Here is a 13,001-nt window from a genome sequence, read left to right on the forward strand (position 1 = left end):
AATGACGGTTTTCGCGCCGTATCGTACCATTTCCAGCATGTCCTGCCTCATTAACAACGCATTCACGGGAAACACACCGGGTCGTTGGCTGGACAGCCTCTGAATCACCCGCCCCGCCATCACCTCAGGCCTTCAGTAATCCGTACATAATGTTCACTATTGTAAATAAAATCCCAAGAATTTCTCCTTGCCTGTGGCTCCTTGTTATGATGAGCAGTGTTTGTATCACTCAGATGTGAAACCTTGGTTCCTGCACAAGATAAAGGCAGGTGTCTCAGTCCAGGGCCTCTTCCCTGTGCAGTGTGTAACCTTCAGACCAAAGTGATGGTCCGGCTTCACACTCACTGGACACATTACTGATTCCTGCACCTTGATGGTGCTGGTCATTGCTGCCAGAATGTCGTGGGCAGGCATCACAGAGTTCCCTCATTATCTCTGTGTGCTATCAGCATCTTTGAGGTGGGGCTGGCCCCCATCTCTTCAGCATCTGTGACCAGTGACAATGTGCTCATGAAGGTCTCAGGTGCTGAAGGCTGACAAAGGACCAGGTGCATTTAAAGTTTCTCCATGTGTCTCCATGATATGACCCTGATCACAGAGCGCAAGTGAGCTGCCCTCAGCCAGACAGGAGTCAGACATTTACAGAGGCAATGTGAGGATGTCAGGACTGTCCTCACTACATCTCGTCATCATCCTCCACGAATCTTGTGGCTATGAGGGCCTCCTGAGTGCTCTTGCCTCATCTGGCCAGTGCGATGGCCTCATTGCTGGCATCCTTGCCTTCGAGGACCTCATCACTACCATCGCCTTCGAAGATGTCCTTATCGGAGGATACGTGCAGTTCTTCCACCTCCTCCTCAGCCAGGTCCTCCCCCCTTGCAGCGCCAGGTTGCAGAGCACACAGCAAGCGGCAACGAGGCGTGACACCCTCTGGAGACTGTATTGCAGGGCTCCACCAGACCTGTCGAGGCACCGGAACTTCATTTTCAAGATGCCAATCATTTGTTCAACCAAAGTCCAGGTCACAGCATGAGCCTCATTATACCACCACTCTGCCACAGTGTGAGACTGCAGCACGGGCGTCATCAGCCACATCCTCTGTAGGTAACCCTTATCCCCAAGGAGCCAAGCCTGCAGCCTTTCTGGACCCTGAAGATCCGAAGATGTCAGGGATCTGAGACCTGCTAAGGATGCTATAGGAGTCATGGACACTCCCTGGGAACCATGCGCAGACCTGCAAGATGTGTTTGTGGTGGTTGCACACCAGCTGAACATTCAGCAAGTGGAAGCCCTCGTGGTTGATGTAGTTGACTGCTTGTTGCCACAGAGATCTAAGCACCACGTGAGTGCAGTCGATGGCACCCTGCACCTGTGGAAAACCTGGGATCTGCGCAAATCCCAGCACTCCTGCTTCCTGGCTTTCCTGATCCCAGGCGAAATGCACAAAGTTCTGTGCCTTTGTGAAGATGGTGTCCATGACCTCCTGGATACACTTGTGTGCGGAGGCTTGCGAAATCCTGCACAGGTCACCTGTGGAGCCCTGGAAGGAGCCACTGGCATAAAAATTGAGCGCTGCGGTCACTTTCATGGCCACTGGCAGTGAATGTCCTCCATGTCCCCTTGGCACCAAATCCTGCAGCAGATGGCATGTGTGACTGACCAGTTCCCTAGAAATGTGCAGTCTTCAGCCACGTTCATTCTCAGTCATTTACAGGAATGACAGGCGCCATCTATAGATGCTGGGTCTGGCAAAGCACCTACGAGCGACAGCTCTCTGTGGATTTCCAGCTGAGTGCAGAGCAGGCCCTGCCGCCCCTTCACCTTGAGGGAGGTGCTCCCCCATTGGCTGAGCCAGGTGCCTCCACTGCTCTCTTCTTCTTCTCTGTTCCCTGGAAGCCATGAGGCAGACTGCTAAATCACCAAGCTCCATGATCCTGATGCTCTCCTCCTGCAGGATCAAAGGGAGAGACATGTAGGTTTGCACATGTGTCCTAAGAATCTCTCTTGGTTCAGTCTGAAGGCCCCTTCACGCATGCAGGAAAGTGCTGGCCACCACTTGGATGGCCAGTGCACACAGCGCCCGCTTATTGGCTCTCCGCCCCACTCCACTTGACCGATTGGCAGCAGCTTCAGCCATTGGACTGCATGCTGTGCTCTCAGCTCAGGAGCAGACATTCTCCTAACCCCCACTGCAAGGCTGTGCTGTTAGCTTGAACCATAATGGATACTGGTCCAAACCTGAATAAAGACATTGCAAGGGGCTGTGAGCACCTCCACCAGTGACTGCGCCATGGCCACCATTCGCAAGGGGATTGTGCAACTTGCCCAGTCGGCCAATTGCTCTGCTGCTCCCTAAAACACACATTCATTTGCAGTCTGTGCCCGAGGGGTTAAAAGGTTCTGGAGCATTTGGTGGCACTTTCATGCTCTTGTGTTGCTTGAATGGGCAGAAAAGCTTCTCAGAGGCCTGACTCCAAACATGTTAATGGGACTGCAGCTGAATGGTCTCAGCTGCAGAAGAATGCTCACTTTTGACAAGATTTTCCAAGTGCAAGGCTGCTTCCCTCACCCCCCCACTCTACCCCACATCCCTCCACCAACCTCCCCACCCCCCAAACCGCCCCACCCCAGCATGTACTTGTGTATTTCTTTCAGTCTGTGCTGCCTTGCCCCCCGCAACCCCGAGCCCGTCCTCCTCAGCCTCACCCACACCGGAGCCCTTGCCCCGGCACTGCACTGAAAGCCAGCCCGGAGAGAGCGACTTGCCTGTGCCCACCCCACCCCCACGAGAATGTGCGGCGCCTCCTTCCTCGACGTCCTACGGGCGATGGTGGCGAGCGCTGCGCAGGGTTGTGCGCACTCACCTCCGAGTTCCCCTCCAAGCTCAGGTCGCCAGGTACACGCCTTTTACAGGCAGTCGTGAAGCGCGCCGTTCTGAGGTCACGCTGACGTGGGCGGTGAATTTGATGTTGGGGGAGGGGGATGGTTCCAACAAGCAGGGTTTATAATTAGATGCTAAAGTATTGAAATGAGGTTCCTGATAGAAAGGAAACGCAGCCCGCCGTTGACAGGCGGAGCAGACGATTGCAAACTGTTTTCACGATGGGGTAAATCCGATTTTTGGCCTTCTAACCCCCCCCCGGGCCGGCCATGATGCCCGATACCAGTGGGACCAGACAATTCCATCCACAGTGCACACAATGACAGTGTCAACAACCTACCTTCACTGGCATCTGCTCATGTTTGGATTGTGAGAATGCAACATCTTTTGCCCAAGACTTCTCGGGCTCAGGGAATAGGTACCCTCGATTTAGATGATGAAGATTCATATGCAAATGTTCGGCAAAATAAGCAATGATGAATGCGAGAAAAAGGTCTGGGGTAACATCCCTCCACCCCCTCACCTCAGCCACCAATCTCTACCCACCCCCCCCCTTCCCTTTATGACCTAAGGACTATTTATAGCGAATTGGACAGATACAGGAATGTTGGATGATAAGTGAGTGCAAGTGTCCCTCTGAAGTTTAAACAATCTTGCATGGAATAAATGAGTTGCTCAGGTCGAGTTCTTCCTTAGCAACGGGTATGAAAAATAAATTAGATTTATGTATAAGTGCATCATAAGGCAATTCCGCATCTCAGGTATCCTCAGTGATACTTCTTTTAACCATTTCTTACACTACCCATATTCTAAATGTAGCAGTTCGTTAGAGAGAAAAATAGTCCATAGAACTTTTACGTTTTTCACTGTTTTGAGCAATTTCTCAGTAACACTCAATTTTCAGACTTGGGAACATTACATCCCCTGCATATGTTAAGCATATTTCTGCTTCCAGCTACTTCCCAGGTGGTGATGACAGAACTCAAAATCTAGACAGGGAAACAGGCTTCGGCCTACCCTCTACTCACCCTGCTGTCCTGGCCAATATTTATCCTTCAACCAGTATTATCAGGTGGACACAAAACACACTTTACGCTGTGTGGTTTCCATGGCCCACACCGGTGGGCTTGCGGTAGTAACCTTAAGAGTGCAGATACTGCTGTTAACCAAGAATCCTTTAACGCCGCTTCAGCAATTTTCTGAGTTATGTGACACTGACACAGCTCGTAACAATGTCTGATTACTCGCACAATGCCTAATGAGAGAGAAAACAGCCTGTCTCCAACCCAGCACTACTCTGAGCTATGGGACATTATTCTGCACCCTTGGTGATACCGTGCTACCTGGCACATACACAGATTATCCAATTAAATATTTGTCAAAGGATGGCCCAGTAGTTACCTGGGAATACATGCACAGACAAGTTTCATTCTTAGCACCTTCTCTCTTGAACACAGAGGCTGCGGGGTTTAGAATACATACTTAACTTAAAGACTAAGCGTGGTTAAACATACACTTGCCAATAGAATCTGGGAGATTTATGAATAGAGGCATTGAAATTAGAATAAACAAGTCAGAAAAATTTATACAAAACATTGTATAACCAGCAGTTTGAACGCTGCTCAAAGCACCACACCCCCATCACTCACCAACCAACAATCTCTATCCACCACAGCTCATATCTAACATGCTTAGATTTGTCACACCCTCACGCAATGCTGCAAGCCTCACACCCACATCTCACACTTTGCACACACTGTCAGCTATTCAACTCTGACTGGCATGTCACTTGCGCCACACTCCCTGACACACCTCCCTCTCTCTTGCAGGACAAGTCTGCATCAACCAGAGACAGCAGATGTGAACTGGAGGGGGGCAGGCACGGCTACATGTCCTACGCCCCATGGAGGGCATGGTGCTGGTCGTTACTGGGACATCCTTTGCTGAGGCTGTGGCCAGTCGTGGGGTTAAAACCACTGAAGGCGATTGTACCTAATCCTCCTTCTCACATCCCACCTCTGTCTCATCCAGCAACCTCATCTGAATTACAAGCTGCAGATGGTGTAAACAGGCACCTCTCACTTTTCTCCTTCCATAAACCACAACCTTTTTTTCCTTTCATGTATCCAAGAAATGGAGCCTGGCCAGGCAACAAAGGAACACAAAGAAGAGACTGATGATTTAAAGTGATTGGTAGGACAATTAGAGGGGGGGATGCGGAAAGATGTTTTCACCCCGAGGGTTGTGGAGGTCCGGCACTCGCTGCCTGAAAGCGGAGTGGAGGCCGAAACCTTCAACTCATTTAAAAGGTATCTGGATATGCAATTGAAATGCTGTCACCTACAGGGCGATGGACCAAATGCTGGATAGTGAGATTAGGCTGGGTGACTCATTTGTCAGCCGGCACAGACATGATAGACCAAGTGACCTCTTTCTGTGCTGCAAACTTTCTGTGCTTCTATGCACTGTCACTCAATTTTGCAGTTGTCACTGGGATGACAGTGGTGTGGTGGCTATGTCACTGGACTAATAAGACAGACTAATGCTCTGGGGATATGGGTTCAAATCCCACCGTGGGAGCTGGTGGAATTCAATCCCAATTAATAAAAATCTGGAATTGAAAGCTAGCTAGTCTCAGTAGCCCATGACAGCTATCATCAATTGTTGTAAAAACTCATCTGGTTCACTAACATCCTTGAGGGAAGGAAATCTACCATCCTTACCTGGTCTGGCATACATGTGACTCCAGATCCACAGCAATGTGGTTGACTCTTAACTGCCCTCTGAAATGGCCTAGCAAGCCACTCGGTTCAAGGGCAATTAGGGATGGGCAACAAATGCTGGCCTTGCCAGCGATGCCCACATCCCATGAAAGGAGGGGAAAAAACTGACACTGTGTGTATCTTAGACAACAGCATAGTGACAGGATCTGCATGTGGTGAGACACTGGGCATGAGGGGCCTGCAGCCAAGGTAAGCATTGTACCTGTGCCAGGTCGCACATGAGGTCTGCTGCAGAAGAGTAGGCTGAGGACCTCAATGGGGTGACTAACAAAGCAACACTGATGGGTATGCACAATGAAATGCTTGGTACATTAGCAAACTTGCAAAAATGGAGGAGTTAGGCACCAATGTAGCACAGGGCACAGCTTGGAGCCCATCGTTTCCAGTGTGGAAGTGGCCAGCTCCATTGGCTGAGGGTGATAAAAAGAAAGGAAGACTTGCATTTATGTAGTGCTTTTTTACAACCACCGTTAATGTGCGCACAGCAAGCTCCCACAAACAGCAATGTGATAATGGCCAAATAATCTGTTTTTTTAAAGTTGATTGAGGGATAAATATTGGCCAGGACACCAGGGAGAACACATCTACTCTTCTCCAAAATAATGTATCTTTTACAGCTTCTAGAGCAGGCAGATGTGGCCTCAGTTTAGTGTTGCATTTGAAAGACAGTGCAGCCCTCCCTCAGTACTGCACTGGAGATTTTTGTGCTTGAGTCCTGGAGTGAGACTTGAACCAAGAACCTTACAATTCTGAGGTGAGAGTGCTACCAACTGAGCCACAGTCAACACTACCAGAGTTTCTGCTGCTGGTATCCAATCAACATGGCCTGCTGATTGACATTAGATCTGCCTGCTCTGCACTTCCAGTGACTTTAAAAAAAATTTTTTCATGGGATGTGGGTTTCGCTGGCTGGGCCAGTATTTATTGCCCATCCCTAATTGCCCTTTACAAGGTGGTGGTGAGCTGCCTTCTTGAACCGTTGCAGTCCATGTGGTGTAGGTACACCCACAGTGCTGTTAGGGAGGGAGTTCCAGGATTTTGACCCAGCGACAGTGAAGGAGCGGCGATATATTTCCAAGTCAGGATGGTGTGTGGCTTGGAGGGGAGATTCCAGGTGGTGGTGTTCCCATGTGTCTGCTGCCCTTGTCCTTCTAGACTGTTGAGGTCGTGGGTTTGGAAGGTGCTGTCTAAGAAGCTTTGGTGAGTTGCTGCAATGCATCTTGTAGATGGTGCACACTGCTGCTACTGTGCATCCGTGGTGAGGGAGTGAATGTTTGTGGATGGGGTGTCAATCAATTGGGCTGCTTTGTCCGGGCTGGTGTCAAGCTTCTTGAGTGTTGTTGGAGCTGCACTCATCCAGGCAAGTGGAGAGTATTCCATCACACTCCTGACTTGTGCCTTGTAGATGGTGGACAGGCTTTGGGGAGTCAGAAGTCAATTTACTCGCTGCAGGATTCCCAGTCTCTGACCTGCTCTAGTTGCCACAGTATTTACATAGCTGGTCCAGTTCAGTTTCTGATCAATGGTAACTCCTAGGATGTTGATACTCACTGCGTGCGTCGATAACACAACACCAATATGGCATCAGGCACCCCACAAAGAGTGCGGACGTGTGCCATGGACATCACCTTGGAGCTCTAAGGGCACCGTTGCGCCCAAAAAAAAGCCAGGCGTTAACAAGTTCAGTTTCTCACCCTAACTCCAGTATTGCAATCCACAGCTTCAAAACCCTCTGTAAAAAAAGGTCTTCCCAGTCTCTGTCCTAAGCAGGTCACCATGAGGTAGATTACATAGAATACACAGCACAGAAACAGGCCATTTGGCTTAACTAGCCCGTGCTGGTGTTTATACTCCATAGGGGTCTCCTCCCATTCTATCTACCTCACAATCTTAGATGTGAAAGCATTACCATGCGGGAGGCAGAGAAACTAAAACAATGCTGCGTGACTGAGCGAGAACAAACAAGCTTGTCCTTGCTAAAAAGGTAACTCGCTGCCTAAGGGATCGCTTCCAAGAATCCCTTCCTATTCCATGCTGTAACACGCTTTGCTTTTCCTGTGTTGTGGGCTAAAGAAAGATCCCAGTGAATTCCCCAGATATCTTTCCTACCGTCTCTTCCTGCTGGGAACAGTCTCTTCAAAACCACAGCATTGATGTCACTGAATATTTCATTCTCTTCACGATCTGCATCCAACTGGAATACAAGGGGGAGGGGGTGGGGGGGGGGAAAAAGAGAGGAAAAATTAACTAAAATTAAAAAACTTTTCGTTTCGCAAGAATCTGAGAACGCCCCTCCCATCCCGGCTGTGTAGTAAATTCCACATCTAGTGGGGAGACGGTGGGGTAGTGGTAATGTCACTGGACTGGTCATCCAGAGACCCAGGTGAATTGCTTTGGTGATACAGGTTCAAATCCCACCATGGCAGCAGCTGGTAGAAGTTCAATTAATAAAAGAAAATCAGGAATTGAAAGCTAGCCTCAGTAATGGTGACTGTGGGCAGGATCTTCCAGCCCCTCCTGCTAGCGGAGATCTACTGGCCCCATTGAAGTCAATGGTTCCCTGCATCTGCTGCAGAGGAACCTGCTTTTCAGATAACCATCTACTGACCCCTGCTGGAATGCTGTTTATGTGCAGAGATTAGGGGGGAATGATAGAAGGAAGCCTGCCTGTTTTGGCCCTCCAGTTACTGGGCATGAAGGCAGAGATGGGGTGCAACTGGAAGGCCAGAGGCTTTGTGCTTGGGCCTCATCCGCACTAATTGGGAGAGCTACATGTTCCTAGCACGCCAGCACAGAGGGATCCCACAGATGAAGAAATTAATTTTAGGCTGCTTTCCTCTCCTGCTTTGGCAAATCCCGGCAGAGGGTGTATGGAGCGTTACTGGAGTTGGGGGGAGTGGGGGATTAGCAATGTTGGGGAGTTGGTTTGTGGGGCACTGCGGCAGCAGTGGTCTACCATCTACCAAATGCACTGCAGCAACTCACCGAAGCTCCTTAGGCAGCACCTCCCAAACTCACGACCACTACCACCTAGAAGGACAAGGGCAGCAGACACATGGGAACACCACCATCTACAAGTTCCCCTCCAAGTCACTCACCACCCTGACTTGGAAATATATCGTCGCTCCTTCACTGTCACTGAGTCAAAATTCTGGAACTCCTTCCCTAACAGCACTGTGGGTGTACTTACACCACATGGACTACAGCGGCTCAAGAGGTGGCTCATCACCACCTTCTCAAGGGCAAAAAGGGATGGGCAACAAACGCTGAGCCAGCGGTGCCCACATCCCATGAATGAGTATAAAAAAAAGCACTCCTTCACTTCCCCCTGGTTTCCCAACAACAATTATATTGTATTTTATCAAAATGGAAACATATGCTTCTTGGTGTTAGTTACCCATTTAAGAATCCTGAGCAGAACTGGTGCAGCTAGTTTACACACATGTGGGCAAAATGCCAGCCTTAAATGTCCACCAAGGTTGCCTGCAAAAATGGCACCATCCAAATCTGGCCAGACACCATCACGACATTTGAACGGCCCTCGCTGCACCCATTTTTAGGTCCCAGGAAGAGGTTTCAGGGTGTCACCCCGATGGAGAGGAATGACATAAAACTTCTTCTCGAAAGATTACGTGAGTTGGGTAGATGGTTGGATTGATCGTACATGGCCTGTGAAAGATAAGATGGTTGGCCCTTTTTGTATTCCATTCATTGGAATGTTCTGATAAACTTATCAGAGGCGTCGGCCGGAATTTTCCAGCCCCTCACACCGACGGGATTTTCCGGTCCTGCCGATGGGAACGGGCATTTCAATGGCTCACGGGCCCCCCGCCATGGGGGATCCCACCAGGGAGAGGGGGAGGTGCTGGAAAATTCTGGCCAATTATAATCTCACTTGTGAAGAGAGAAACCCATGAGATCAGGTGGAACCCCCACACCCCCCCACCTCATCGCCAATCCCAAAATGACTCTTCATCGAATTCAGTTGCAACTGATTCTGTCAGTTTTCCGACTGACAAGTTATCTTAAATAGTTCCCATTGTCCCCCATGGGGGGTAGTGACTTGCTCAATGTGAGGTTCTTTAAAATCTTTTTTGCCTTTTTATAAACCCATTGCGCAACAATGCCATGAACATCTCAGGAACATCTGGAGTGATCTTAGCACTCTCGCCCTCCAAAAATGGTCGCAGCCTCCTCCCATCGCATTGTTTCAATATGCACATGGAGTGTGGGCACTTGGATAAGATGGCACCCAGTGTCAAACTCAACTCAGCACAAATGAACCTCTTTTGGCAGGGGGCAGCAGGGGAGAACGTAAAGGGGTCCCTGAATGCAACACACAGGCAACAAATAACAGGCAAACGAGCCGTGATAGGAGCAGGAACTGATGGGTGCGAAAACCCAAATACTGCGGACGCTGGAAATCAGAAATAAAAAGGGAAAGTGCTGGAAAGCGCGCAGCGGGTCAGGTAACTGTCAATGGAGAGAGAAACAGAGTTAATGAACTTTCATCGGAACTGGCGACTGGTCATGAACCTGGCACGTTAATTCTTTATCTCTCCCCATCATTTGCTATCTGACCTGCTGAGCCTTTCCAGCATTCTCTGTTTTTAATGCAAGCAAATTAATCTAACTACAGTGACTTTTAGTAGTTTTCTTTTTCGCGATACAGCAGGTACATGTTCACACAGTGAAACATGTTACACTGTAACACAGTATGTTCTCCCCTCCCTCTCTGGCACTGAGACGCTTTGCCCGATTGTCCCCGTGGCACTCGCTCAACAAAGGCTGAGTGAACCCAGGATTAAATGGGCACTAAGTGGCCCCTAAATGAAGATCAGTCAGATCCAGCCTTCCTCATTATTTCTGCAGGCTTTTAGCAGCCATTTACTGCAGCCCTCGGAGGAAGTGTTTCAGAATCCAGCAACACTGCTGTCAAGAAACAGGAGCAGAATAAAGCAGCAGAGTACCTTAAAGGGGACGGTGACACGGTGGTCATGTTACTGGGAGAGTAGCTCAGGGGTTTAGCCTGAATTAACAATCTGGAAGATCTGATTTCAGATTCCCCCGTGGCAGTTTGTGAATTTGATTTAAAAAGAAATCTAGAACAAAAATCTCCCATCAGGATCGTTGTTTAAAAAAAAACTTTGGAGAAGGAAACTGTCGCCCTTACTCAGCCTGGCCTTTACAGGTCTCTTTATATACCAGAGGCAGCATGAGGAAAACCACTTCACAGAGACGTGTGAATCAGGATCTGGAATGCACTTTTTTTTTCTTTATTCTTTCATGGGATGTGGGCATCGCTGGCGAGGCCAGCATTCGTTGCCTCATCTCTAATTGCCCTTGAACTGAGTGGCTTACTCGGCTATTAAGAGGGCAATTAAGAGTCAACCACATTGCCGTGGGTCTGGTGTCACGTGTAGACCACACCGGGTAAGGATGGCAGATTTCCTTCCCTAAAGGGCATTAGTGAACCAGGCGGGTTTTTATGACAATTGATGATGGTTTCATGGTCGCCATGTGACTCCAGATCCACAGCAGTGTGGATGCCACTTAACTGCCCCTGCAATGGCCTAGCAAGCCACATAGATCAAGGGCAATTAGGGACAGTCAACAAATGCTGACCATTCCAGTGACGCCCACATCCCATGAAAGAATAAAGAACAAAAAACATCTTTGGTATTTAGTCCCCTCTGCCTTCTAACCTATCACAGAATCTTTACAGTGCAGAAGGAGGCTATTCAGCCCATCGAGTCTGCACTGGCTCTCGGAAAGAGCATTCTACCTTGGCTCACTCCCCTGCTTTATCCCCATAACCTTGCACATTCTTTCTTTTCAGGTAGCAACCCAATTCCCTTTTGAATACCTCGATCGAACCTGCTTCCACCACCCTTTCAGGAAGTTCGCTCCAGACTCCAACCACCCTCTGGGTGAAATAACTTTTTCCTCACATCGCTTTTACTCCTTTTGCCAATTATTTTATTCCTGATCTTCCCTTTTGGTCCACCTGCTCCCCCACCCACCTTTTTCAACAGCATTAAACCCAGCACATTCCTACTTCTCTTCAGTTCCGAAGAAGAGTCATATTCCTCGAAACACTAACTCTGTTTCTCTCTCCACCGATGCTGCCAGACCTGCTGAGTTTTTCCATCACTTTCTGTTTTTAATATCAAGCCTCCATCATCTGCAATGTTTTGCCTTTATTATTATGCCCATGCACTTTGCTTTTTTCAGCCGTTTTAGTTGTATACTTTCCCAATCACTCTGTCAATTCTGGTAGTGTCAGCGCTGCAGGCGAGAGTGAGGGAGGCGGGGAGACACGCCAGCAGGTCACAAACCAGCCCCAGAGAAATCTCGACCTCCCCCATGTAACTAAATTATACACCGAAACTGATGAGACATTTATTAAACCAGGGAGGGTTTATAAATCCTCCTACAGCAGCATTGCACCTCATTCAAATGATATGAAAGGTCATTACATCAGCAGACAGCCAAGGTTGATATGACATTGTCATAGTACTTAAATGTAGCTCTATTTATTGCATTACCAGGAATCTTTCAGAGTTTGTTCAGATAACTGGAAGGCCCCTAATTCCACTAACAACTTCCACTTTAACAAGAGACAATGGGGAGTCATTTGAACTCTGGTGCTAGTCTACAATGGGTGATATCAGATCAACTGCCTGACAGCCATCTCCCCCAGTGATTTGAAATTGAAGTGTAAAACAGGGGGGGCTGATCCAATGTCACCCCTTTTATGCTACTGATCGTAATCCAAAAAACCCCAGTACTACCAGGGGTCATAGAGTCACTGAAGTACAGAAGGAAGTCATTCAGCCCATCGAGTCCATGCCAACCCTGTAGAGCAATTCAGTCAATCCCATTCCCCTTGTTCTATCCTCACAGTCCTGCAAAGTTTGTTTTTCTCAAGTGCCCACCCAATTTCCTTTCGCAATCATTCATTGTCTCCACTTCCACTGCCCTCATAGGCAGCGAGTTCCCAGTCATTATCACTCACTACATAAAAAGTTTTTCCTCATATAAGGGAATATGTCTCTTATAAGTATAAGTGTCTCTTGGCCAAAACCTTAAATCTATGTCCCCCTAGTCCTTGTACCATCAGCTAATGGAGACAGCTTTTCTTTGTCTATCTTGTCTAATCCTGTCTTAATCCTCTATCAAATCTCCCCTCAATCTCCTTTGCTCCAACCTAACCTCGTACCTAAAATCCCTCGTCCCTAGGACCGTGCTGGTCAATCAGAAATCAGGTAGGCTCATCAAAAACAAAAGGAGTATTCTTCCATTGGGTAATCCTACTCACTTCTTTTCTTGGTAGA

At 48.5% G+C, this 13,001-nt stretch overlaps 1 protein-coding gene across 2 annotated transcripts in view; it reads right to left on the minus strand.

Moving 5' to 3' along the window:
• The window catches only part of LOC144685489 (adenylate kinase isoenzyme 1-like), a 153,029-nt gene that overhangs the window by 88,564 nt on the left and 51,464 nt on the right, over positions 1 to 13,001 (minus strand). For both annotated transcript variants that reach the window (XM_078550061.1, XM_078550060.1), the window contains exon 7: positions 7,774 to 7,858. In XM_078550061.1, coding sequence (XP_078406187.1) covers positions 7,774 to 7,858 — 85 coding nt within the window. The remainder of the gene's footprint in view (positions 1 to 7,773; positions 7,859 to 13,001) is intronic.

Source organism: Cetorhinus maximus, chromosome 10 (assembly GCF_964194155.1).
Source record: "Cetorhinus maximus chromosome 10, sCetMax3.hap1.1, whole genome shotgun sequence".
NCBI classification, from domain to species: Eukaryota; Metazoa; Chordata; class Chondrichthyes; order Lamniformes; family Cetorhinidae; genus Cetorhinus; species Cetorhinus maximus.